Source organism: Peromyscus californicus, unplaced genomic scaffold (genome assembly GCF_007827085.1).
Source record: "Peromyscus californicus insignis strain IS unplaced genomic scaffold, ASM782708v3 Scaffold_11__1_contigs__length_118956290, whole genome shotgun sequence".
Classification (NCBI taxonomy): domain Eukaryota; kingdom Metazoa; phylum Chordata; class Mammalia; order Rodentia; family Cricetidae; genus Peromyscus; species Peromyscus californicus.
In genome coordinates, this window is record NW_026294402.1 from 102738155 (window position 1) to 102765851 (window position 27697).

General features: G+C 48.2%; 1 protein-coding gene across 2 annotated transcripts; it reads left to right on the plus strand.

Moving 5' to 3' along the window:
• Nucleotides 1-35: 35 nt before the first annotated feature.
• On the plus strand, nucleotides 36-27697 carry Traip (TRAF interacting protein). Of its 2 annotated transcripts, XM_052720381.1 has the most exons (15): nucleotides 36-1458; nucleotides 8892-8949; nucleotides 9453-9536; nucleotides 11896-11935; nucleotides 12688-12815; nucleotides 14600-14694; nucleotides 15168-15281; nucleotides 15944-16031; nucleotides 16544-16633; nucleotides 17053-17141; nucleotides 23082-23237; nucleotides 25793-25841; nucleotides 26658-26807; nucleotides 26903-26953; nucleotides 27140-27697. In XM_052720381.1, the coding sequence occupies exons 1-15, from the start codon at nucleotides 1361-1363 to the stop codon at nucleotides 27260-27262; spliced, it is 1413 nt and encodes a 470-aa protein (XP_052576341.1). In that variant the 5' UTR covers nucleotides 36-1360; the 3' UTR covers nucleotides 27263-27697. The 2 variants fall into 2 exon arrangements, with proteins under 2 accessions (XP_052576341.1, XP_052576352.1); XM_052720392.1 differs by lacking the exons at nucleotides 36-1458; nucleotides 8892-8949 and adding an exon at nucleotides 11387-11527 and having other exon boundaries at nucleotides 9448-9536.

The window sequence follows — 27697 nt, forward strand, 5'->3', positions numbered from 1 at the left end:
GGAGCAGGTATTTGGGTAGTGGCTGATGCTCAGTGCATTGCTTGGAGAAGGTCACCTTCTCCAATGTGTACCTGAATGATGTTGATGAGGATCCTCTGGACTCTAGGAAACCATGTGAGTGATGTGTTTCAGCCAAGAACTATCCCCTGAGATGAGCACTTGAAGGGCTGATGCTTTTCCAACTATTGTTGACCAAAGAGCTTTTGTCTTAACTTGGACATAGAGATGGAATCCACTCAGGGCCAACCACTACAGGGAGAGGAGACCTTGCTCATGGCTAGAGTGGGCCTCTTTGGGCTGGGGAGAGGGTGGGATTGCACATAAGTTCTGTGCTGTATGTTGATGCCTACTTCCTGTGAATACCTGTGCTTTCCACTTAGACCAAAAAGATTTCACTCTGTCTTCCCCAGCTGGAGCAGATCTGCTTTATAATATGGAGTCATGTTTGTTTCTTCTGGGGGAGTAATACTGCTAACTATATCGTAAAAATCCCTTAGGAGACTTGCTTCAGCTCAGACGGGCTTTGGTGAACTCACCTGGGTTGCTTTCTCAGGGAGGACCTTAAATTATCTGATGTGGGAATAATAAAGAGGGTTTGTTATTTCCTGGTCTTTGAAGCATCTGTGCCTCCAAAGTCATTATCCTACATTCCCAGGCATGAGGAACCTGGGAGGTAAGAGCTAAATTACTGGCCCTAGTAGCTACCTAGTTTCGAGGATTATTAGGTCTTATTTGAATAAAGCCAAGGCTAGTGTAGTGTTTTGATGGGTTGGGACTTAATGTGTTCATCTTTCCAAGACCATTCATAATAGAAGGCTGAGAAAGCGGGGGCCTTCTTTTGGTCTGGGAACTGTGGGCAGCCAGAGCATGGTCTATCACTTTCCATAGCCATGGGACCATGGGACCTTGGGATGTCAGTCTATTTGATTGTCCCGAAGTGCAGCAAGAAGAGGTCTGGTTTGCTTCGCGCCAGCTCTAGTTTGACACAATACTCAGTTTAGCCGGGATAGGGATCAGCCTGCAGCGTCACTGTTTTCCGCCCCAGTCCATTGCAGGACACTACTGGTAGAAATGGGAACCCACTCCCAGGCGATTCCCAAGAGGTACCGTGTTAAGTCCCAGGATTCCGCACGGCTAGCGGGCCGCTTATCCTAGCCGATCCAGCGCTCCGCCCCGCCCCGAAGTGTGTCCAATCAGAGCGAACTGCTCAGCCTTGGGTTTGTTGCCATAACTTCCGGTTCAGTACCGGAAGTCGTGCGGTGGAGCGAAATTTGAAGGAAGTGGAGCTGCGGCAGTTCGGCCATCAAATTGGATCTGTTGCAGTTTCCCGGGCTAGTCTGGCCACTTGAGTCGAGCCATCATGCCTATCCGCGCCCTGTGCACTATCTGCTCCGACTTCTTCGATCACTCACGCGACGTGGCTGCCATCCACTGTGGCCACACTTTTCACCTGCAATGGTGAGTGACAGCGGTGTAGGGTCCTGGCGTGTGTCCTAGAACCACTTAGAAGCTATGGGGTGTCCGGCCTGAGGCAGTCCATCCTCGGAACTCAGAAAGGTGATGCCATTAGAGGAGCCTCCGGAAGCTTTCCAGCCTGGGCCGAAGTGGGCCAGGTGGAAGTGATAGCAGCCCGGGGGTACGGTGAAAAGGAGTTAGGTGCCTCTGTATTAACTTGTGCAAAGAAATGTGACTTTAAAACTGTTAGTCTGAGCGGAGATGAGCTTTTACCGCATTAACGAGCTTTTTTATTTCTTTGAGACTCAACAAGCAACCTAATAGGCTTCTGGCAACCCTTAAGGGTCTGTGTGGTTTGCTTGATGGTTTGGATTGTTTCTATCCAGAAACATCTCATTGGCCAGACACCCTATGTATTCACCACTCAGGCAAACTCGGCTTAACTTGGAAAGGCAAGGAAGTGCCTTCCTGTCAAGGGGTCCTGACGCTCAACTATCTTGTGAGTCGGGAAAGGGTCCCTTTGCAGCTGTGGACAGGCTGGTTCAAAGTTCCCAACAAAAGAGAAAATAAGGCAGAAGGTGGTCCTTTGGGACAGTGGGAGGTTTATGGGGGCAAAAGGACCCAAGAAGCAGGAAGTGTTGTGACAGCACCCTGAACACTGCTGGATATCCCTTGTTTCCAAAGCTTTGTTTAAAACCAGTGTTACTGTCAGAAGTGTTGCATATTCCAGTACAGGTAGGGGAGGAGGGAGGATGTGGAGGCAGAAAGACCAGGAGTTCAAGGGCAGTCTCAGCTGTACTGAGTTAGAGCCTGGACTTTCCGAGACCTTGTGTCAAAAGACAAAAACAAAAACACATAATCCAGTATTGCATGGTCCGAGCCCCATGCTCAGGGAGCCATTGTTAGAAGCCAATCCTACCACTGAAAGTGCTTTCCATCACCTACTTCCCTCTAACCTTTAACTTGGAACTTTCCTGTGTATTTGCAATTTAGGTCTGTCTCTTGAAAGTACATTTGACTTTAAAAATCTGGTGTAATAATCTTTGCATTTAAAATGTCCCAGTTACAAACAGGGCAGTGGTGGCATACACCTGTAATCCCAGCACTTTTTGTAGTATTGGCTTGGCTAGTGCTTGCTATCTAGCCCAGGCTAGCCTGGGATTCATGGCAGTCCTCCTGCCTCAGGCTCCTGAGTGCTGGAATTGCAGGTGAGTACCACTACTCAGTACCACCACTTATGGCTTTCACTGATGTACATTGTCTTATGTACCCTTGGCTGGCTTTGAACTTACTGTGTAGCCAAGGATGACCCTGAATTCCTAATCATCCTGTCTCCATCTCACAAGTGTTGGAATGACAAGTGTGTACCATCCATGTTTGGTTTATATGGTACTAGGGATTGAGTTTAGGGCTTTGTGCATGCTAGGCAAGCACTCTATTCACTGCCTTATGTGTTTTGAATAAATTTTCTTTTTTTTGAGACAGGGTCTCACTATATCACTCTGGCTGGCCTTAAACTCAAACTGCCTGCCTTTGCCTCCCAATTAATGAACTTTTTGTGTGGAATAGTTTTCATCTACTGATAATTTTAAATGATGATACAGAGAGTTATTATATGCCCTTTGCACGAGTTCTCCAGTATTAACATTTTACGTAATGTTTGTACAATTTTCCAAGCTAAGAAGTTGGCACTGGTACAATACTCTGACACTATGGAGTCTGAGTTTTACTAGTGTTTTTTTCTTTCATCAATGCCCGTATGTTTATTCTAGGATCCAGGCTCGGTTACTAGGATACAGTCAGTTGTTATCATCTGCGACAGCTTTGGTGTTTCTTGTAGATCTTGTTGTTGTTGTTGTTCTTTTTGGTTTTTTTGAGACAGGGTTTCTTGGTTTAGCTTTTGGAGCCTGTCCTGGAACTCACTCTGTAGACCAGGCTGGCCTCAAACTCACAGAGATTTACCTGGCTCTGCCTCCCGAGTGCTGGGAAATAAAGGCGTGCACCACCACTGCCCGGCCAGATCTTGTTGTTTTATTTGTTTTTAATGGTCTTGACACTTTTGAAGAGTCCAGGCCAGTTATTTTGTTTGAGTTTGTAATGTTTTCTTTTCTCCTTAATTAATTAAATTTTATTTTATGAGCATTGGTGTTTTTGCCTGCATATATGTCCTTGTGAGAGTGTCAGGTCCCCTGAACCTGAGGTTACAGACAGTTGTCGCCGCCATGTGGGTGCTGGGAATTGAACTCGGGTCCTCTGGAAAAGCAGCCAGTGCTCTTAATGTCTGAACCATCTCTCCAGCCCCCCCCCCCTTTTTTTTTTTTTTTTTTTGGTTTTTCGAGACAGGGTTTCTCTGTGTAGCTTTGGAGCCTATCCTGGAACTCACTTGGTAGCCCAGGCTGGCCTCAAACTCACAGAGATCCGCCTGGCTCTGCCTCCCGAGTGCTGGGATTAAAGGCATGTGCCACCACCGCCCGGCCCCTTTTCATTTTTTTATGATTAGACTTGGGTTTAGGGGAGACTACCACAGTGGTGAAGTGCCCTTCTCCTGGCATCTTATTGAGGGTGTACAATTACATCAGTATGACTAATCTTTGGGGATATTAACTTAGATTCCTTGGTTAAGTTAGTATTGTCCAAGTTTTTCCACTATAAAGTTATTATTTTTCTTACAATATTCTAGAGCAAGTTACTGGGTCCAGTTCACAATCAACCAGGAATGAAAAGTACTTTCTTCTATTTATTCAGTTGTTTACAGTGTGGACTCACGGGTATTTATCTTGGCTTTCAGTTACGAACTTTATATCATTATTTATTTTACCACTCAGAATAACTCCTGTCTCCTGCCTCCACATCTGATTTAATTGTTTTTTGTAGCTATAATTTGAACTAAGTACTCTACCACTGAGCTCCATCCCCAGTCCCCCACTGACCTTTCTTTTTTGTGCGCACGTGCATGTGTGTGTGTTGGTGTGTGCGAGCGTGAGTGTAGTGTGGTTGGGATGCTGGGAGTCACTTGTGAACTAATAGGTATTCTACCATTGAGAGTCATCCTTACCTTTGTTTTTTTGTTTGTTTGTTTGGTTGGTTGGTTTTTATTATTAGTCTATTTTAAGTGTGTGGGTGTGCACCATGAGCTTGTCTGGTATCTGTAGAGTTCAGAAGAGGGTGTCAGCTATCCTGGAACTGGAGTTACAGATGGTTGTGAACTGCTGTGTGGTTGCTGGGAATCACCTAGGACCTCTGGAAGATCAGCCAGTGTTTCACCTCTCCAGCTCCAAGCCCTTGTTTTTTTAAATACTACTGTCATTTTATGTAGCCAGGCTGGCTTCAAGCTTAGACTCTCATGGTAGGTTACAGTTGTATATCCCCATGCCTGGTTCAATTATTGTTATTATCACTATTGTAGTATATATTACATAAAATTAACTTTTTTATTTTTTGGTTTTTCCAGATAGGTATTCTCTGTGTAACAGCCCTGGCTGTCCTGGAACTTTGTAGACCAGGCTGGCCTCGAACTCACAGAGATCCACCTGCCTCTGCCTCCCTAGCGCTAGGACTAAAGGTGTGCGCCACCACACCTGGCTATTTTTACTATTTTTATGGTTTTTCGAGACAGAGTTTCTCTGTGTGGTTTTGGTGCCTGTCCTGGAACTCACTTTGTAGACTAGGCTGGCCTCGAACTCACAGAGATCCGCTTGGCTCTGCCTCCCGAGTGCTGGGATTAAAGTCTTGTGCCACCACCACCTGGCCCTATTTTAACTTTTTAAGAAAAATTTTTTTAGCTTTTTTTTTTTTTGAAGCAAGGTCTCACTAAGTGGACCAGGCTGACCTTGAACACAGATCCACCTGAGTACAGAAATTAAAATTGTGTACCACCATACCTGGCACTATTTTAACCATTTTTAGGTGCTGATTTGGTGGTTGTATAACCTTTAGCGCTGTTATCTGAACTTTCTGTCATCTGGACAGAAGCACATTGCCTATCAAATGATAACTCTGTGCCCTCTCCTCCTGGTCCCTGAGCCCCTCTGCTGTACCTTTTGCCCTTGAGTTCCCTACTCTAGGCATCTCATGTAGGTGGTCTTTATTCTTTGTCCTTTTGAGTCTGATGTATTTCACTTAGCGTAATAATTTTAACACCCATCTCATAGCATGTATCAGAATTTTATTTTTGTTGTGGCCAATATTTAATTGTATGTATGAAAATACTGTATTTTGTTTATCCATTCATTTGTTGATAGACAGGTATTTCCAGGTTTTGACTGCTGTGAATAATGTTACTATGAACTGCTGTACACGTACCTGTCTGGGCCTCTGTTTTCAGTTCTCTAGAATATATACCTGGGAGCCGAAAGACTGGGCCATATGGAGAGTCTATATTTAGGTTTTTTGGGACCTGGCATACTGTTTTCCACAACAGCTGCCTGCTTCTTTCCTCTCTGTCTCTGTCTCTCTCTGTGTCTCTGTCTCTGTCTCTATTTCTCTCTCACATCTCTCTGTGTTTGCACAAGCTGATTTTAAACAGCTGATTTTATTATTTTTAGTGCTAGACCTTGAAAACATAGACTGGTATATACTAACCCCATGCTTCACCCCTGAGCTAAATCACACACACGCACATGCACACGCACGCGCACACAATGTAGCCAGCCTGTGCTACATAGTGAGAAATTGTCTAAAGTGTGTGTGTGTGTGTGTGTGTGTGTGTGTGTGTGTGTGTGTGTGTTACTAGGATTCAAACCCAGGGCCTTGCACATGCCTCGGGCAAATGCTGACAGCCACACTCCTAATCCTTCCTTTTTCATGATAGATGTCCTGATAAGTACTGCATGCATCACATTGATTTTTGGCTTATTTATTTTGTTTTTGTTTTTCAGTTGTGGCAAAATATGTCCATTATAAAAATTACCATCTTAATGATTTTAGGGCTGGTGAAGTGGATCAGTGGAAGGTTATATAATGCAGTGACGTTAAGTATTCACATTTTGTGTACCTGTCACCACTGGTTTAAAATGTTATTTTCCCACGTTGAAATGCTGTACTGCTTCAGTGGTGACTCCCAGTTGTCTCTTGCTCCAAGGCCCAGGTAACTGTCATTGTCCTGTCTTAGTGAACTTGATTTCTCTAAAGTACAGTTTGTCTTTTGTGACAGGTTTATTTCGGTTAACATAGTGTCTTAAAGGTTCATTCATGCTGGTTAGAGCATGTTTCGGGATGCTTTCTTTGATGCTCCTTATCTCAGGACTGGGAGGTGCAGCTCAGTAGAACTCAAACACAATATGGGAGCTGTTGGGTTCAACCCTTAACAACTGGGACAAAAAGCAGAAATCCTCCTCATTTCAAGATTCTTAGTTTAGTTACATCTGCAAAATTCTTATTGCTTTCTAAAATTGCATGTTATAGGTTAGGGATCAGGATAGACATTTTTGGAGGCGGGCAGCATTATTCTGCCTACCATTGTGTTTTTGGAGCCAGATTTTCTCAGAGTACCTTCTATGTCTTTTTATCATCTTTCTAATTTCTTACCTTTTTTTTTTCTTGGTTTTTTGAGACAGGATTTCTCCCTATGGTTTTGGTGCCTGTCCTGGATCTCGCTCTGTAGGCCAGGCTGGCCTCAAACTCACAGAGATCCGCCTGCCTCTGCCCCCCGAGTGCTGGGATTAAAGGCCTGTGCCACCACCGCCTGGCAATTTTCATCTTTTAAGTTCTGTTGTCTTGTTTGCCATCCTAAAAAACCCAGGGTTTCCCACATAGTAGACAAATGTCCTATCACTGAACTATATCCTTACCCTTAGCTTTTTAACTTTGGTTGGTAGGTCTCTTGTAGCCCAGGCTGACCCTAAGCTTACTATATAACTGAAAATGACCTTGAACTTCTGATCTTCCTGCCTTTGCTTCCCAGATGCTGGGGTTATGTTTTTGTGCCATCAAAGCTCGTTTGTTTGTTTGGTTTTGGTTTTGGTTTTGGTTTAATACAAGATCTCACTATATAGCCCGGTCTGTCCTCAAACTCACCATTGGGAGGCCCTTGCCTCTCAAACATCTAAGATACAGTGTGTGCCACCATACCTGGCTCCTTTTTTTGTTTTGTTTTTGTTTGTTTGTTTGAGGTAGGGTCTCACTGTGTAGCCTTAGTTGGCTCAGAGCTCAATATGTAGACCAGGCTGTCTTCAAACTCAAAAATCTGCCTGCCTCTACCTCCCAGGTACTAGGATTGAAGGCATTCATCCCCACGCCTGGCCACTTATTTTTTTTGAGATTGGCTATTTGACTTTTGAGATAGCCTGAAACTCACCATGTACTCCAGACTGGCCTTACATTCATGGCAATCCTCTAGTCTCAGTCCCCCAAATGCTGGGGTTACAGGCAAGAGCATGTCTAGATTGCTTTGTTTTATTGAAGTACTGTAGAAGTAACTAGAGAAAAGTACACATGCTAAAAGCACATAGCTTGTAGAGTCATCACAAATCCAGCCCACCTGTGCAGCCAGAGCTCAGATCTAGAAGCGTGGATAGAACTGGGAGGGTAGCTCAGTGGTACAGCACTTGTCCTACATAGACCCAGGTTAACGCTCCAGCTCTGCAGAAGAAAGAGGATATTATCTGCATTAGAAATCTCACGTGCTCTTCTGATTATCCCTGCCAGCACCCACACACACATAAAGGTACCACTTTGCCTGTTTTTCCTTTTATACAGATGAGATCATACAGAATATGCTTTTGTGCATGTGTCTAACTTCTCTTCATTATATTTTAATGATTCATTGATAACTCGCTTTGGAGACCAGGCTGGCCTCGAACTCACAGAAATCCGCCTGCCTCTGCCTCCCAAGTGCTGGGGTTAAAGGCGTGCGCCACCACCGCCCAGCTGTAGTTTTTTTTTAAAAATGTATTTATAGGAAAGATTTGGACATAGGAAATGGTATCACTTTTCAAAGAGGAGTTTTTTCTCTCATTCCTGGGGTGAAGAAGTCTGCCCCATTCTCTCTTTATACGATTCTCCTGCCTAGTGCTAGGATTACAGGTAGGTACCACCACACCTACAGGAGACTGTTGCAAGTTTTGCTGGACCATGCCGATAAATTATGTAAATCTGAGCTGTGTTTTACTTTTACCACTACTTAAGAGTGTAGCCCTTAGAGTCTTAACTTAAAGTAGGGTATTATCGGAAGTTCGTCTCCTGAGAGACTGAGCTTTGTCTGTCACCTACACTCTACAGCCCAGCTTGCAAAGAACAGCCTTTGGCCAAGCCTTCCAACCCCAACCACAGCCCGTTGCTGAGCACTGTGCGGTGCTTAAGGCAAGTCCTACCTGTGGTGACAACCTGCCATTGCAGGCAGGCATGTGATGGGTCGAAGAAGAGCTAATAGCAGTGGCCGTGTGACCAGTATCTGCAGCCATGCCAGGATTACTTGTCTTTTATTGTTTTCATTGTAGCCTAATCCAGTGGTTTGAGACAGCACCAAGTCGGACCTGCCCACAGTGTAGAATCCAGGTAAGGATGATGGAGTGTGGGTGTCTCAGTTAAAGACTTCTTCTTTCCAGAAAACAGGGATGGGGTAAACATCTCTGAGATAGAAATACTCTGGCCTTTTTGACTCTCTTGGTTTGAGCCAGTTGATCACAGGTGCCTGTGAGTCCCTCTAGAGGCTTGCTTATACCCCATGGGTGGCTGGAAGAAGGACTTCCCATCAGTCTTCACGTGTGTATATTTGGCCTCTTTAATATTTAACAAATGTCCCTGTGCATAGCGTTGAAGAATCTTTTAAGCACTCGTACGTGTTGACCGCAGTGACATAACTTCAGCCACCAGCAGACCAGCAGTCCTGACTCTGGTATGTGTAGAAATGAAGTCTTCTGACTCAAAAGGATATGTGCTGGGAAGTCAGGCCTGAGAGCAGACCTGGCACACGGCTGGCAGTCAAACCCACGTTCAGTCTCTGCTCATCGCCTCTGACCTCACTCCACTGTTATTCTCTGTCTTGTTCTTCCACCCAGGTTGGCAAAAAGAGTATTATCAATAAGCTTTTCTTTGATCTTGCCCAGGAAGAGGAGAGTGTCTTGGATGCAGAATTCTTAAAGGTACCCAGAATTTATCTCATTCTATTGAATTCCAAACCTTCTAGGAGTTCACTTTTCACTTCCACTTAGAGAAGATGCCTAAAGTGTAGATGGAGCTAGGCCTGTGGGGCAAAGGCTTGGTAGAGCTATCAAGGTGAGGGCAGTGGCTTTGAGACGGTCCTCAGAGGCATACACTGTAAGAGGAGTGGTGCCGAGTGACTATGAGATCTCTCCTTGGGCTTTCAGGGCAGTGTGGACCGAAGGCCAGCATGCCTCCTCCCCTTATAAAGGACTTAGAGCCGTACTGCTCAGCACACTTTCTTGCTGGACAGTTAGTGACACATTAGGAAATTCTTCCATTCTTACTAGTCAGGGAAGATGTGTGACTCCACCATTCCTTAACCTAGCTGTGCCTCAAAATTGCCTGGAGAACATGGTGTGAAGGCAGATGCCTGGGCCTTTCCAAGCCCAGCTATAGAGGACAAAGCCCCTGGAGTCAAGATTTCTAGCCCAGGTGGAAAGCCAGACTACAGGGGAGGGTAACCAGGTTTGCCTTCTATGCTTCTTCCATTTCCCCTCCAAATCTAAAATTTCCTTCTGTTGTGTGTGAGGGAGCTAGATTGGCAGAATGTCTTGAGGAAAATTGGGTTGGGGTTTACAAGTGATTGCTGAACGCTAAGGGTTAATTTGCTGGGAATCTGTCAGATTACAACTCATTTGACCTTATCCCCTGGGTGTTGTGATGTCCTTGAAACCTCCTTGCTTCAAAATGGTTGAGCTTTTGTGTTTGGAGCCAGCCTGTTCATCGTCATGGTAACTGCTCCTAGTTTTAAGAGGTGTCCTCCCTGTGATGAAGACAACAAAGGCAGCTTCGAGTCTTTTCAGCTTTCAAAGCCAAGTCTGTGAGACAGGGAGGCAGCATCTTGAATAGTTTGGAGCAAGGACTTCGAAGGCATCCTGCTGAGGTGTGGAAGGACCAGAGCCTGGGGAGTTGTGCAGCAGCCGGTGTCTGTTCTCAGGCAGACCCCCGCGTGTCCTTACCATCTATCATTTCCATGCCCAGTTATTTGGTCTACACTGCCCAGCCCAGTTGCCGGGAGCTCCTACCTCCCAGAGTCCTGGGCAGAGAGGCTGGTAGTCAGGGGCTTACTATTGGTCGAGTGAAATTCTGAGCCTTCTGTTAACCTTTAAAGAGTGATCTGGAGGAAAGTGTGCTTGGATTCTTCCCGAGTAGACACTTGCCTAAGGCTGAAAGTGTGCTGTGAAGACCTTTGTCCTCCGACTGTGGCTATAGGCAGCTCTTGCTCCCAAGGACAGTGAGTTCTCTAGACTCCCCAGTGGGAGCTGGATCCACTTCTACTCCAGCCTCTCAGAGCCAGCCTGGAGCTCGGAGCTCGGTGGACTGGAGCAGGCAAAGCCTAAGACGGAGAGAACTAGTGCTGGTTCAGGGCATCTCTGTTCTGTGTCCCCGGGGAGCGCAGCTCATGTTCTGAGAGGGTGAGGCCACTGCAGGACCCGGAGCCCCGGAAGCTTCTGCTGTTGACCGACCGACCAGCAGGCCAAGCTTCACTTCCTGTGGCACTCATTTCCTACATCTTACCTAAAAGGCTCAGAAAGGGGCTGGAGGGATGGTTCAGGGTTTATGGGCACTGGCTGCTCTTGCAAATGACAGGGTTGATTCCCAGCATCCACATGGCGGCTGAGGATCAACTGTAACTCCCGTTTCAGGGAATCTGACACCGCCTTCTGGTCTCAGCAGCAATGTGAAAACGTGGTGCCCTGACATAAATGCAAACCCCGATCCACATAAAAGAAAAATAACCTGTTTCTAAAGTGTATATATTTTATGTATATGAATGCTATGTCTGCAGGTACACATGCAGGCCAGAAGAGGGCACCAGATCCATTACAGATGGTTGTGAGCCACCATGTGGTTGCAGGGAATTGAACTCAGGACCTCTGGAAGAGCAGCCAGTGCTCTTAACTGCTGAGCCATCTCTTCAGCCCCAAAAGTAAATAAATCCTTTTAAAAAATGCCCCATACTGGGCATGATGGCACATGCCTTTAATCCTAGCACTCGGGAGGCAGAGGCAGGTGGATTTCTGTGAGTTCAAGGCCAGCCTGGTATACATAGTTCCAGGACAATGTGAGCTACTTTAGTGAGACACTATGGTGATATTTTGTCTCAAAAAAAAGAACAAAAAGACCCACAGACATAAAACAATGTGCATCTCTGTTGGCTTGGCCTTGAAGTATATTGGGTCCGTTCCTGGACCAGTAGTCTTCATTGATCTTGGGACTCTGCGCAGCCTTAGGGGGCGTCATGTGGAGGCTAGCTCTAATGTGCTCCTGTTGCTTATTGTATGTATTGTCTTGCAGAATGAGCTGGACAGTATGAGAGCCCATCTTTCCCAGAAAGGTAAGTTAACAAGTGACAAGAGGCCCTGAGAAGCCCCTGACTTGGGTATTGGAGGGAAGGGGTCTAAGGGGAAAGCCTCCAGCCTCTGACAAAGCCAGGGGTTCGTCCTCCTTTGTCTTGCTAGCTCTTATAACTAGCCAAAAAGCAGAGGGGAACTCAAGCTGTCTGCCTAGGCCAAGACAGCCTCTTTTTACTGTTTGGAACTTCTTGCCCAAGAGCAGTTTTGGGAGGGGTCCCACCTGATGAGTTTGTATCTTCAGGGCTCAGCTGCTGAGTTTGACAGGGATTTGCTTGAGTTCTGTAACGATGAATTAACTAGACCTACATGAGTAGGGAAGAGTGAGATCTACCCAAATAGTTCAAGCAGGAGAAAGGAGAGCTTGTCGGCCAGGTGGTAGTGGCGCACGCCTTTAATCCCAGCACTCAGGAGGCAGAGCCAGGCAGATCTCTATGAGTTTGAGACTGAGTTCCAGGATGGACGCAAAAAAAAAAAAAAGCTACACAGAGAAACCCTGTCTTGAAAAAAAACCAAAAAAAAAAAAAAAAAAAAGGAAAAGAAAAGGAGAGCTTGTCTCCTAGGCAAAAGCCCTAGCTTAGTTTTCTTGGTGCCTGGCAGAGAAAGAAGCAGGCCACCCAACTTTCTGGCTTGCACTTTGTTCTTACCTGGCTAAGGGGCGAGGTGCTTGAATTCAGGGGTCGAGGTTGACATGCATGGATGGGCCTTTGCCTTGCCCCCCTCTTCCCCGCTCCAGAGAGGGAGAAACGGGACAGCCAGTCCATTATCGACACTCTACGGGACACCTTGGAAGAACGCAATGCCACTGTGGAGTCCCTGCAGAACGCCCTAGACAAGACACAGATGCTGTGTTCCACTCTGAAAGTAAGTCCTCAGAGTCAGTGGGGAGGTACAGCCACAGCCCTGTGCTTGGACCACACAGTGATCACCTGCCTCTACCTCCCCAAGTGCAGAGATTAGAGGCGTGCACCACCACACCCAGCCTAGGCTCACAATTCTAATCATATCTCCTAGTTCTGCCTCAGCCATTGCCTTTGTTTATACAGTCGTAAGGTGAGGGCAAAGCTCTTCTTCCCAAGACCCTTCCGTACTCTACCCATCAAGCCCATAAGAAAAGGGGCTATAATGGCTGTGCTTGTAGATTTTGTACCAGATAACAAGGCCTTCCCAACACTTCACAGAGGGCCTGCTCAACGGAGACCTGAGTAGGCTGGGCCACGTTTCTAAAAGTGGCTCCTACTCCACTGATGAGGCCAGTCTGAAGAATCTTCCATTAGGACTCCAGTCCTTGGCGGGGCTGCTCTCTGGAGCCAGATCAAACAGCATCCTAGGGAGGAGCACAGGCCTTTGAAGTCCGCTGTGCTGAGCTGACCGAGCAGATCAAAGCTGTAGAGCAAGCAGGCCTAGACCCAGATGAATTTTGTATCAGCCTAGGTTCGTGAGCCTCCTGCTCTCCGAGGGCCATGAGGCGATTGATCTGAACTCACGATTGATATTCTAGTCTTGTAGGCAGGAGCAGCCCTTGCTGGGTGCTGTATGAAAGGGATAGAAGCCATCCTTATGAACAGACAAGGCCCTAGGATATTCATTTTCTGTTCCTGCTTGGAGGCTGAGCTGTATCACATGGCCTACCCAGAGGGAGGGAGTAAACTAGCACCAGGTTGCAGAACAATCTCTGGTGGCATTCCCAGGTCAGAGATGGAGTGTCCCACGCTGAGGACTAGCACCAGGTTGCAGAACAATCTCTGGTGGCATTCCCAGGTCAGAGATGGAGTGTCCCACGCTGAGGACAGCTCCTGGCTCGGCTCTCCTATCCTGGGGCTTCTTGTCCATGTGTCTAGATGAGATATGGGTTTGTGCTCTTGGCTTCTTCAACTATATTATAGCAAGCATGTACCATGAGACCCAGACCATAGAATCTTGGCAGCCCACAGCAGGCCTGAGCCACTGAGCTGTACCTATAGCAAGTCATATCTCCGGAGGTGAGGATACAGCTGCCCTGAAGTCTCTTAGTAACAAAAGCATAGGCCAAGTGAGGGCTATAGTTCAAAGCCTGGGTTGGATTCCCAGCTCTTCACATAGACACACACACACACACACACACACACACACACACACACACACACACAGACACACACACACACACACACACAGAACACAGAACAGGTCAGCATGAGGGGCTCAAAGGGAGTTTATATCCTACAATTTGGAGATATATGTTTATCAGTATCTTTAAAAGCCAAGTATGGAGATATACTCCCATATTCCTAGCAGGAGGTGGAGGCAGAAAGATCAGGGGTTCATGGTCATCCTTGGCTACATAGTGAGTTCATAGACAACCTGGGGTGTGTGAGTCCCTGTCAAAAACCAAAACCAGGGGCTGGGGAGATGGCTCAGCAGTTCAGAGCACTGGCCACTCTTCCAGAGGACCTGGGTTCAATTCCCAGCACCCACATGGCAGCTCATAATTGTCTGTAACTCCAGTTCCAGGGGATCTGACACCTTCACACCAATGCACATAAAATAGTTTTAAATAAATTATATTTAAAAAACAAAAAAGAAGCAAACAAAAGATGTGGCACGGACAGCTCTCAGTGGCCATGGTTCTGAGAAGCACCAAGAAGATGTATGGTGTGCTTGCTCTTCAGAAGCAGATGAAATTCCTGGAACAGCAGCAGGATGAGACCAAGCAAGCTCGGGAGGAGGCCCGCCGACTCAAGAGCAAGATGAAAACCATGGAGCAGTGAGTTCGTCGCTGGTTTCTGTATTGTGCTTTCACACTGGGGGCCCCTGGGGATAGGGGTGTAATTCTCAGGACTGCAGCTGAAAATGGGGTTTGTCCACCTTTGACCCAGATGTCCAGGTGCCAATGGCACAGATTTCCTTTCTTATCCTCTGTGGGCTCCTTCCCTTTTTATGGGTACTCCTGTTGTACTCCTTGTCCTGTTGCCTGTGGATAGATGGCCTGCTGTGCCTTTCCTCCAGGAGCCTCTCTACAGAAGCCCCTGACCTTGACATCCTCTGTTAGCACCTCTTTTTCCTCAGCAGCATCCGTGGAGCTGAGCTCAGCTCTGCTGTGGAACCTTTCCTTGGGCACACCCACCTGCTAAAGCATCCTAGCAGCCCAGGCTGTTGCCATAGCAACGGCGGCAAAGGGAGGCAGACTAACCATCAGCCTCCAGATTTCAAATGCCGTGGGCCGGGAATGTTTTTCAGAATTGAGCTCCTACTCCAGAGCCAGCGGTCTGAGGTGGAGGAGATGATCCGCGACATGGGTGTGGGACAGTCAGCGGTGGAGCAGCTGGCGGTGTACTGCGTGTCCCTCAAGAAGTATGTAAGCCCAGGAACCAGATAGGGTTCCCCAGTCATACCTCTGCTGCTGTCTTCTGTAAAGCAGGTGGTGTGAAGGAGCACGTTCTAGAACCATGTTGTCATAGGGTGAACTCCAGCTCTTGGGCCACTTCGGAGGCCTCTCTAGCTTCCACCTTCTTGCATGAAGATAGAGAGAGACTTGCCTTAGAATTGCTGAGAGAACAGAGTATGGATTCTAAGTGTTGTTTCTAAGAAGCTCATGCAGCTCTCAGCTGTGAGCCCCCTCATGGCATCTGGAGGCTGTTCCATCAGCAGGGTTACTGACCTTGTCTGGCTTGGATAAGAAACTGCCCATATTCTTCATTATGGTAATGTAATGTTGGGAAGGAGCCATTTGACTGACAGGCACAGAGAATCCAAAATGCCTCCATTTGGGGGTGTAGGGAGCCCCCTAGTGAGGCTGGAGCTTCTTGCATACTTTCTCGAGTCACCGTTCCTGCAAGTGACAAGAGAGAACAGTTTTGTTTCCTGACCTCATTACATTCTGTGCAGGACCTGCCATGGGGCCACCTGGAGGGAGAAGGAGGAGGAGCTAAGGATTGGAGGGAGGCCTTTGTTAGGTTGGTGCTGTGACATCAGGGTGTCTTGTCCCGTCATCTCTTTTCACGACCACTTTGCAGAGAGTATGAGAATCTGAAAGAAGCACGGAAGGCCTCAGGGGAGCTGGCTGACAAGTTGAGGAAGGACTTGGCCTCCTCTAGGAGCAAGGTACCGGAATGGGGGCAAAAGGAAGGGGGAGGCATGGCTTTTCCTTTGTCATGCTCGCCGGGGTCTCCTGAGCTAGGCCCCCCAGGCTGGCACAGTGGACTAGTGTAGGGGCTGCAGACACTAATTATTACTGCTTTTTACTGTTCGTTGTCTCTGACTCAGTGGCTTGTGCATTGGGGGGGGGGGGACAGTTAATAGAGGTATGCCCCCACCACACACTTATGCTACCCTTTGCTCGTCTTGAAGAACACCGTCCTCAAGTGTGACAGCTTCAGAGGCCTGTTTTGTACCCCATCCCAAATATGAGGGTTCTTGGGCCAGCTGCTTTTAACTTCTGTAGGCTGCAATGTATAGAGAGAGGAGCCATGCTCCCGGGCAGCCCTACGTATGTACGCCTAGTTGAGCCTATCCCCAAAGGTCCAGTTTCCTTTAGACTCTACCCCGACCATCCACTGGGTGGCAGCAGGTAGGGGGCAGGACATGTGGCACCACTGGCTTGTCCTTTCTTATAGTTGAAGACTGTCTACACTGAGCTGGATCAGACCAAGTTGGAACTGAGGTCAGCCCAGAAGGACTTAGAGAGTGCTGATAAGGAAATCACGGTGAGAATCCTGACCCGGTGAGAAGGGGAGATCAGGGGTTGTTTCTGTGCCTCCAGGAGTGGGGCCAGGCTGGTTCTGCCTGGGAACCTGAGTCCCAGTCAAGGGCGGTAGCTCTGGGCTCTTTATCTTCCTGTGTCAGGGAGGTGGGTCAGGGTCTGTGTGCTGACCCTCATCTGACCTACAGCCTGTGCCTCCTCAGCAGAGGGCCAACAGCACCATGGATCTTCCTTTATGATCTGCTGAGTCCTTACCTCCAAGATTCCCAATCGCCTGAGCAAGGGCTTTAAAAAAGAGACTCCTTTGAGTTCTGAAGGCTGGTGTTGGGCATCAGTCCTTGCTCTGTTCCCAGTACCCTTCACACAGGTGTTGTCCTCAGTACCTCAGCCTTTCTCTCATGTTCTTCTCTTTATTTCCTCCAGAGCCTAAGAAAGAAGCTAACGATGCTGCAGGGAACCTTGAATCTGCCTCCAGTGGCCAGTGAGACCGTCAGCCGCCTGGTTTTTGAGAGGTTTGTTAGCCTTCTGGGGTGATACAGGATCATAAGCCGAGAGAACCTTCATGCCTGGCTTTGGTGGGATAGATGGTGTTTGTGGACCTTCTGGCCAGAAAGCTACCCAGCAGCTTTGAGAAAATTTGGGATCTGACAAAGAAAGGCCAGAGAAAGCCTTTGAAGTGTCTGAGGATGGGGCAGGAGCCTTGACTTATCTTGGTGTGTCCTAGAGTTTCTCACCACGTGCATCTGCGTGCCCCCATTTCTGAAACAAGCTTGAAAGCACTCATTCTCAAATAACCCCCTCTCAGCTGGGCAGTGGTGATGTACACCTTTATTCCCATCACTCGGGAGGCAGAGGCAGGCGTATCTTTGTGAGTTCAAGGGCAGCCTGATCTACAAAGTGAGTTCCAGGACAGCCAGGACTGTTACACAGAGAAACCCTGCCTCAAAAAATCAAAATAAATAAGTAAAATAACCCCCTCTGGTTCAGGAATGTGTGCTTTAAGGTGGCCAGCAGAGGGAGCCAAAAGACCCAGGGATTGGTGTCCCTGCCAGGAACAAGTTAAGCTTCTTGAGTGTTTTTCACAGAAACAGGCTGACTAAGAACATCTTCAAGGCTGTCTTCTGCCTGCTAGAGGACCCCAGCAGGAGAACCAAATTAAAAACTCCTGTCAATGACCCAGAGTTTTATTTAAACCACTTTCCAATATCTTTTGGCAAATCAATATGCGCCCTGCACCTCCCCGTCCTGCCTGTGAATTCACGCATTCAGTGCCTTCCAGCACTCCACTTGGTTCCTGGGCACTGCGCCCCAGACTTCCCACATCTCAGATCCTTGCTACTGTGTCTTGGGACGTTCATGGAGCTGCTTTAGACGGAAGTGGTTTTGTAGGATCCTGTGTGTCACAGCCAACCGTAAGAGAACACTTCTTCTCTTCCTGCTTCTTCTGCCGCCTTTGCTCCAGCTCTTTCCTCACTGAAGGAAAACTGGCCAGCCTCCTCAGCCAGATAGCACTGAGAGAGAGGGAGAGAGCGAGAGTGAGGGGGGGAGAGAGAGAGAGAGAGAGAGAGAGAGAGAGAGAGAGAGAGAGAGAGAGAGAGAGAGAGAGAATGAATGAATGAGTGTGTTTGTGTGCATGTGGAGGCCACGGGTCTACACTGGATGTCTTCTTTGACCACTTTGCACTGTCTGTGTGTGTGTGGCTGAGCTTATCACAGTGTGCATGTGGAAGTCAGAGCACAACTTTGTGGCATCATTTCTCTCCTTTCACCTTTCCATGGGTTGAAGGGATCTTTTTTTTTCTTTTTCTTTTCTTTTCTTTTTTTGTTTGGTTTTTGGTTTTTGGTTTTTTGAGACAGGGTTTCTCTGTGTAGTTTTGGACCTGTCCTGGATCTTGCTCTGTAGACCAGGCTGGCCTCTAACTCACAGAGATCTGCCTGGCTCAGCCTCCCGAGTGCTGGGATTAAAGGCTTGCGCCACCACCGCCCGGCAGGTTGAAGGGATCTAACCTAACTTGCTAGACTTGTGCAGCAAGCACCTTACCCTCTGAGCCATCTCGTCAGCTATGGTTCTTTTCCTCAGCATCCCTCTGTGGAGCCAGACTTACCTGCCTGCTCCAGTTTAGGGTGCACTGAGAGCTGTGGACTATGGCAGACGCACGATCTGCCATGACGTCCAGTGTTGGGTTGACTTCGATAACCCAGTAGGCTCTGTTCCTGCTCCCTCCTCCCACCTCACCTGGCCATTGGCCATGCCGTCTCTGAAGCCCCATGTAACAGGAGGGCCTTGTCAAGAGCTTAAACAGGTATAGTGTGCAACCTTGGGGAAATGACAATCTCAGAAACTATCCACTGTAGAAAAACTTAGGAGCCCCAGCTGCCTCAAGGCTGGGGTACAGAGTCATTCTCTAGACTGTTGGCAGTCTCCTTATGGTGCTCCCTCCAGCTTCTATTCCATGAACCTCGGGGTCCTTCCACACAGTTGTCCTCAGTGCCTGTCATTTATAGTGAGGAAACATGAGCATATGGGCCACCTCTGGTTCTCAGGGACTTCGCACACCTGCTTTACTAATTCTCCTTACTCCCAGGTTCCTCTGAGCCCCATGCTCCTATAACAGGTATGCCTGCTGCGTGCTAGCCCTTCCCATCCTCTTGAGCCTTGTTTAGTAGGATAATTAGCCGGGGCTTCAGATGATCAGTCAAACCTGTGTGTCCAAAGCCAGGCTGGGCTGCCCATCAAGTTGTGTGCAGGATGACTGAATCCCCTTTTCCACCAGTATTTTTCTAGGCATGAAAACGTGGGTAACAGGACTGTTTCATTTAGCATTAGCCCTTAAAACTTGGCATAGTCTATCCTAAATTCCAAGTTCTCTCTTCTAGGGCCCCAAGGTCTCAAAAACAGCTCTTGGCTCCTTGGGCAGCCTTTCTAGTGTTCTTTGTGCTCTGATGGCGTAGCTCTCAAAACTAAAAGTGCCTCTATCTTTCTCCCTTAAGAACTGACTGTGTAGTTTGAGAAGAATTTCTTTTTCTTTTTTAAAATTTATTTATTTAGTATGTTTACAGTGTTCTGCCTATATATGTCCCTGAAGGCCAGAGGATGGCACCAGATCTCATTACAGGTGGTTGTGAGCCACCATGTGGTTGCTGGGAATTGAACTCAGAACCTCTAGGAAGAAGTAGTCGGTGCTCTTAACCGCTGAGCCATCTCTCCAGCTTGGGAAGAATCTTAAACCTTCCTAGTCTATATGAAATGTACGGACACATTCATGAAACCGCCATTTAAATCTGAAGGAAGAGAAATCCAGGCAGAGAGGATGGCAAGTTCAAAGTCCCTGAGGCGTTGCTACAGTGGGCTTGGAGGAGAGAGGGGTGTCAGGTGGGCCACATCGCCGCCAGCCTTTGTTTTTTTTTTTTTTTTTTTTTTTTTTTTTGGGTTTTTCGAGACAGGGTTTCTCTGTGTAGCTTTGCGCCTTTCCTGGAACTCGCTTTGGAGACCAGGCTGGCCTCGAACTCACAGAGATCCGCCTGGCTCTGCCTCCCGAGTGCTGGGATTAAAGGCGTGCGCCACCACCGCCCGGCTCGCCGCCAGCCTTTGTAAGTCAGCCTTGTAGGTGCAGATTTTATCCTCGGAACAGTAGAAACTTTGGAAATGTTTCTGGAAGGTAGCTCTGAGGGCCTGGTCCATGTCTTTGATTTTCATCCCATCATCTCTAATGAGTCCTTGAACCGTGCCTCAGTTTTCAGACTTACTTAATGCCTCGTAGTCTCCACCTTGTGAATTCTGGCTTCTGTGTCAGGCTCACATTCCCCTGGCCATTCTCTCTCTCTCTCTCTCTCTCTCTCTCTCTCTCTCTCTCTCTCTCTCTCGCTCTCGCTCTCTCGTGAAGGGCTCTGGGTGTTATTGCTGATGCCTGTTTTATTGTTGTGGTGGGATTACCCTTTGCTTCTGTCATCTTATTTTATTTTAAAGATTTACTTATTTATACAGGTGCCTTGCATGTGTGTCTGCACACCAGAAGAGGGCATCAGATCATGAGCCGCCATGTGGGTGCTGGGAATTGAACTCAGGACCCCTGGAAGAGCAGCCAGTGAGTGCTCTTAACCTCTGGGCGATCTCTCCAGCCTTTATTTTTTTTATTATTCTATCTTTTTGAGACAGTCTCATATAGCCCAGGCTGGTCTCAAATGCACTATGTAGCTGAGTATGACCTTGAACTCCTTATCTTCCTGGCTTTCCATCCCAAGTGCTAGGAATCTGGGCATGTACTACACCACATCTGATTTATGGAGATCTGGGATCAAACCCAGGGCCTCATACTTGCTAGGCTAGCACTGTACCAGCTGAGCAATGTCCCCAGCCCTGCTCGTTATTTTAGGGCAGCCTCAGGAGGTAGCCCTTCCTTTAGCCTTGCCAGACCTGGCCTTGTGAGGTCTGAGGAGAACCTGGAGGAGGTGGGGGCAGCTCCAAGGGACCCCTGCTCTTTCCTTCCCTCAGGAGTTGGAAGGCGGCGCCACAGTCCTTTGCCCACTGGGGTGCAGATCAGAGGAAAGGGAGTTATCAAGAAGGTATTAGGAAGATATCTCTCAAGGGCCCTAAGGACTCCTAAATTCTGGGCTGGTGGGATCTGGGGAGACCTCCATTTATGGTAGGACTGATAGCAGCTATGAGTTCATGGAGGAGATATTGACAGCCTTTGTGCCACACAATAGCACCTCTGCCTAGGGCTTTGGCCCTGCCTTAGAAAGGAGGGCTTTCAGTCTTTGGCCTCATTCCCCGAGACCTCTGACATGAAGCTGACATGTAAGTTGGCCATAGGTGAGTGTCTCAGAGGAATAGAGTCACTGAGAGTGTCTCAAGCCAGGCCTTCACTGTAGAGAAGGAGGAACCACAGAACCCTAGGCTCTCCCTCCTCATGTCAAGTTATGGATGAAAGAAAGGGAAACAGACTAATATTTGCAAAGGAGAACTTACCCAGAAACAGTTTGAACAGTTTGAGAGAACAAGAAATATGTCCTTATGAGCTTCGTGTTGGAATCAGAGACAGTGTGAACCTCCTGAATCTTGGGTTTGTGTGGTAGATAGTACATGAAAAGAAGTCCAGCTTGGCTCGAGCCAAGGCCGAGTGTGTGCCATGGGTAATGGGCAAGACCTGGAGGTGGTCATAGAAAACCTCGCCTGAGCCCTCAGGAGGTAAAACGGCTTCACTCTGCCAGACCCGACCTGTCTCTCCAGTTTGCCTTTCCTGCCTTAGCCTAAACTTGCTGGAGTTGGTAAGCAACCACAGAACAGTACCGATGAAGGGCGGGGGACGTGGGCTTCCCAGAGTGCTTCCCAGCCACATTTGTAGGCAGCTCTCTGCTCTGCTCTGCACACTCCATGTGCACAGGGCTGAGGTGCAGCTCCCGAGGGAAGAAGTCCTTGGAAGAAGTGTCCTTAGCGCTGGCCCTGCCGTTTCTTAGTTTCCTCAGACCTTAGAAACTGGAGAGTACTGCCAGGTCTGGCTGGCTGCAGTTTTCTCAGAGTGAGCACCACCCTCTCATTATAAAAGTAAAAAGGTAGAGAATTTGAAAACTACGGGCTTACTTGCAGAGCGAATTGGACACAAGGTGCGTTTCCTTCAAGTCTTTGTCCTGTGGGAGGTGTATGGAGGACAGGGTATACCAAGTCATGTGATTGTACATACATATGTATTGTTTTGTTTTGTTTTGAGACAGGGTCTCTCTGTGTGTCCCTGGCTGTCCTGGAACTCACTATGTAGACCAGGCTGACCTCAAACCCACAGAGATCCACCTGCCTCTGCCTCGTGAGGGCTGAGATTACAGGTGTGTGCCATAATGCCTAGCTTGTACATGCATATATTTTTATATTCTCTTTTAGGCAGCCTCCATATATAGGTTAGGCTGGCCTCAAACTTACGTAGCTCAGGCAGGCTTTGAACTCATGATCTTCTTTACTGAGATCATAGGGGTGTGTGTATTACACCTAGCTTTTGTATTGCTTTTTAAATTGACCGTGTGGGTATTTTTCCATGTTGCTACAGTTACTCTTGAGAACACCATCTAGTGTCTCCATCACTGTCAACTCCTGAAGTACCAGACCACTAGCATACATTTGCTGTGCTAAGTAGTAACATCCTCACATCTGTATCACTCTGTGGTAACATGTCTGAATGTCTGAATGGCTTCTTTTTTTTTTTTTTTTTTTCCTGGAACAGAGTTTCTCTGTATAGCCCTGGCTGTCCTGGAATGTGCTTTGTAAACTAGGCTGGCCTTGAACCCTGAGCTAGAGGTTCTGAGAATTGAACTCAGGGCTTCAGTCTTGGAAACAGTACTCTATATACCAGCTCAGCCATCTCACCAGGCCAAGCTGAGTTGCCTCTGATACTTCAGGAGCTGTGATTTCTCTGGGTTGGCGCTGCAGTCCCAAGTAACAAGATTATCTCTACCTTCATTCAGCCCAGCCCCCGTGGAGATGTTGAACCCGAGGCTCCACCGGCCATCCTTCAGTGATGAGATTGACCTCAATGCTACCTTTGATGTAGATACCCCTCCAGTCCAGACCTCCAGCTCCCAGCATGGCCACCCCAAGAAGCTCTGCCTGGAGAGGGCATGGTGAGTGTTAGCCCCTGGCAGTTCCCAGAACCTGGTGGGGAGTAGCTAAGCCATCTGTAGGTCCTGCCTTGAGAGCCCTGAGTGGGATGAGGCTGCTCAGTAGGATGCAGCTTTGGGTCACGCTACCTCTTCCTCTTCTCCTTGGCCCGAGTGCACACTGTGTACAGTCCTTCTGCTTGTTCCTTTCATCCTTATCGTTCTCGATGTTAGAGAGAATTTTCTAGTCCCAGTAGGGCCAGTCTGGACTGGTGGGGAGACAGGTATCCCAATACTTTGAATGCCTACCCACCAGAGTCCTGAGTGTGGGACTCTGAATTTTTCCCAGTGTGTGCCTCTAAGGTTCATGCTTAATGCAGGACCATCTCAGACCATAGATCCTGTGACCCTACCACCCACGGAAAGAGCCCATGTTGGCAGACATGAGGAGCTGTGTGGAGCTGGAGGGGACAGGTGGGACTTGCTCTAGACGTGCAGTGGAACTGGGGTGGGGGTAGGGGGGAACGCCATCTCCTTGGCCAGGCACACTTGTGTGTCACCGTGAAGACAACCATGCTCCTTCATATACATAGGTCGTGCTCCTTCATATACATAGGTGTGCTACTCCAGTAAGGGAATTCTTTTTACTTTGTTTTTTTTAATGTACAGTGTTCTGCCGAAGAGGGTATCAGATCTCATTATAGATGGTTATGAGCCACCATGTGGTTGCTGGGAATTGAACTCAAGACCTCTGGAAGAACAGCCAGTGCTCTTAACCTCTGAGCCATCTCTCCAGCCCTTTTTTTTTTTTTTTTTTTTTTTTAAGACAGGGTTTCTCTGTAGCTTTGGAGTCTGTTCTGGAACTCACTTTGTAGACAAGGCTGGCCTCGAACTCACAGAGATCCACCTGTCTCTGCCTCCCAAGTGCTGGAATTAAAGGGGTGCGCCACCACCACCCGGCTCTTTTTACATTTTTTTAAAATTACACTTATTTATTTTTGTGTATGTATGTGGAATGCATATGGAGGTCAGAGGACAATTTGTGGGGGTTGTTTCTCTTCTTGCACCATGTGGGGACTGAGGATCAAAGTCAGGTCAACAGGCTTGGTAGCAAACAGTTTTATCTGCTGAGCCATCTCTCTCGTTCGAAGGAGATCTTAACGCGAGATTTTGGATATAAGAGAAAGAAATTGTTGTGTTAGGCAGTGCCGTGAAAGAGAAGGAGAGGGCAAGCCAGCTGGGCTTAACGCCGTGTAGCAGAGGGCCAGGCCTGGTAGTGATGAGAAGTCTGAGTCGTGGGGACTGCAGCCCAGAGTTCCTCAGTGTCAGCTCCTTACTCTGGCTTCCTTCTGTGGCTTCCTGTTCAGCTGTCAGAACTGAAGGCACAGGTTGGGGATGTAGCTCAGTGACAGTGTTTGCCTCCCGTGAACAAGGCCCTGGATTCAGTCCCAGTTCTGCAAAGAAGGAGGGAGGGAGGAAACAAAGAGAAAAGAAACAGTGATTGCAGACCTTGGGGTCCTCAGGCTTGTAGACACTTCACCATCTTCAGGGACTGTGAGGAGCGAGGGAGCACTTGGCTTAGCCTCACCAGAGCCAGACTTGTGACAGTGGAGAGTCTTCTTCTGGTCATCATGGGGGCTCACTACAGGTTAGGGAACTGAGCAGAGGAACCCAGAGTTAGCAGGCCCTGCTCCTACCCCTTTCTTTTGGCTTGAGAAGCCACCGGGCCAACCTTAGTCCATCATCTTCTCTCTCAACTGGAAAATTCCAGGAGGGGGTATCTAGCTGCTGGGGTCCCGGGAATTGAATGGAAATAGTGTCCAGCTCTGACACTAAGAATTGAAAGCCATGGGGCTTGGAGAGATGGCTCAGAGGTTAAGAGCACTGGCTGCTCTTCCAGAGGTCCTGAGTTCAATTCCCAGCACCCACATGGTGGCTCACAACCATCTGTAATGAGATCTGGTGCCCTGTTCTGGCCTGCAGGCAAACATGCAGACAGAACACTGTATACATAATAAGTAAATAAATCTAAAAAAAATTAAAAAGAAAAAAAAAAAGAGTAGAAAGCCACATCTCGGCTCATGCTCTTTTCTGCCAGAAGCCCTTCTGGCTAAGGTTCTATAGGGACTCTGGGAGCACTGCAGACTGCCTTACCGGGTCTTACTGAGAGGCTGACTTCCTGGGGGTCTTCCAGAGGTAGCCCCCAGACAGACAGGGTAGGGCCTGAGCGCATTTGATAGCTTCTGCCTTTAAGAGGGTGTGAGTGGATGGCCTCCTGTGCATAGGAAGGTGGTTGGGCTCCCTAGCACTGGGTAGAGACCAGAACATGTGAGAGCCCAGGAACCTGGAGGGCATTGAAATGAAGCCAGAGACTGGGACATGGTCTGGTCCACCCTGACCCCGGCACTCTTCTTTTCCGCCCTTCACGGATTTGTACTCGGGGTAGAGACCACTGAGGTACCTTGCCCAAAGCCTAGCCACAAAGGCAGCCATGCCACACAGCGGCTCCTTTAAAGGCCATGTACCGAGTCTGGCCCTCTTCTTGTTTACCTGCGTTTGTTCTCACCTCACTCTCACAGCTCTCCAGTGCAGGACGTCCTCAAGAAGACACCTAAAGTCTCCAAGCAGGTAAGGCCCGGGCTTCCTCGCAAACATATAAGCAGTCACGTCCAGCCTTTGCCAGACTGACATGGATCCTGCCTTCTAAACTGGGCATGGTAGTTCGTGCCTGTGATCCAGCATTCAGGAAGCTAAGGCAGGAGGACCACCTTGAGTTTAAGGCCTGCCTGGACTGTGTAGTGAGTTCTGAGCATCCTGGACTAGTGAGACCATCTCAAAACAAAATAAAACAAAGAAAAATAAAAACTCTATTTCTGAGAGTGCAAACTATGTTCAGGTTTCCCTCACGAGCCCAGGACTGACTTCAGAGCCGTCATTTTAGCCCTAACGCATTATCCTCTGCCTCCTGTCTGATATTCTGATGTTTATTTTCATTTTTTTCCATTTTGGTTTGGTTTTGGGTTTTGTTTTTTTTTTTTTTTTTTTTTTTTTTTTTTGGTTTTTCGAGACAGGGTTTCTCTGTGTAGCTTTGCGCCTTATCCTGGAACTCGCTTTGGAGACCAGGCTGGCCTCGAACTCACAGAGATCCGCCTGGCTCTGCCTCCCGAGTGCTGGGATTAAAGGCATGCGCCACCACCGCCCGGCTGGTTTTGGGTTTTTAAAGACAAAAACCTATGTAGCCCTGGTTGTCCCAAAACTCACTCTGGTCAGGCTGGCCTCGAACTCAGAGATCCACGCCTCTGCCTCCCAAGTGCTGGAATCAAAGGTGCGCGTCACCGCTGCCCGGCCAGATATGCTGGTAACCAGCTCTCTCTCACTGTCGCTACCCCATGTCCTATGCTGCAGTCTAGCTCATCTCGTCTGACTCTGGCATTACCCCAACAGGAGTCCCAGCTCTCACTGGGTGGTCAGCGCTGTGTAGGAGAGCTAGACGAGGAACTGGCTGGTGCCTTCCCTCTCTTCATCCGGAATGCTGTCCGGGGTCAGAAACAGCCCCACAGGACCACTGCAGATTCCCGTTGCAGCACAGATGCGGTAAGGGTCGCAGGTACTAGGCCTCCTGGGTGGAGCAAGGCGGTCAGCACCCTAGCCCATTCCCCTGATCCACTCATGTCTTCCTTCTGCCCTAGGTAAGAGTAGGCTTCGATGGGCTTGGAGGACGAACAAAATTCATCCAGCCTGTATCCTTTTTCTATGGCCATGGCCTGAGCTGTATCCCAAGGCTCCTCACTGCCAGTGCCTGCAGCCTAAGATGGGCAGAGCTGCGCCTTGTTCAATATATCTGCGCTTCCTGACCCTGGGTCTGAGATTTTCCTGCCCTGTATTCCAGTCCCTTCTCCAAGCTTCTTCCTTGACATTGCTTCCAGACAGACACAGCCATTATCCGGCCGATGCCTGTGAAGCCCAAGGCCAAGAGTAAGCAGAAAGTGAGAATAAAGACCCTGAATTCTTCCTCCCAACCCAAGCTGGACACCTTCCTGTGGCAGTGAGCAGTGACCAGAGTCATGTCTCCAATTAGTAGGCCAAGACCTTTGCCAACCCAGGAGTGCTTTGGGAGATGGCTCCTCTTCCTGGACAGTGCAAGAGGGGTAGCAGAAACTGCACTTACTGTGTTCGCCTTGCCCTGCACCACACGGATTCACCTCTGGGAGCTGATATGACCAGGTTACAGTTCCGGTCAGCAGGACCTGCTTTTAGTTGAGGGTTTTGCATATAGCTACAACCAGATATGGCTGAGCTCCTTCTGTTTTTATAGACCGGGGTCACATGTGAGTCTAGGTGAAAGTACTGGAGGATTCCTAAGCAGGCGAGCCTGAACTTCTGCCTGCCTTCAGCTGCGTCTTGCTCAGTGTGTCTGAGCTTGAACTAGGGGATGTTAGGGAAGTGGGGGAAGTTTTCCATGTAAAATAAAAAGGCTTCTTTTC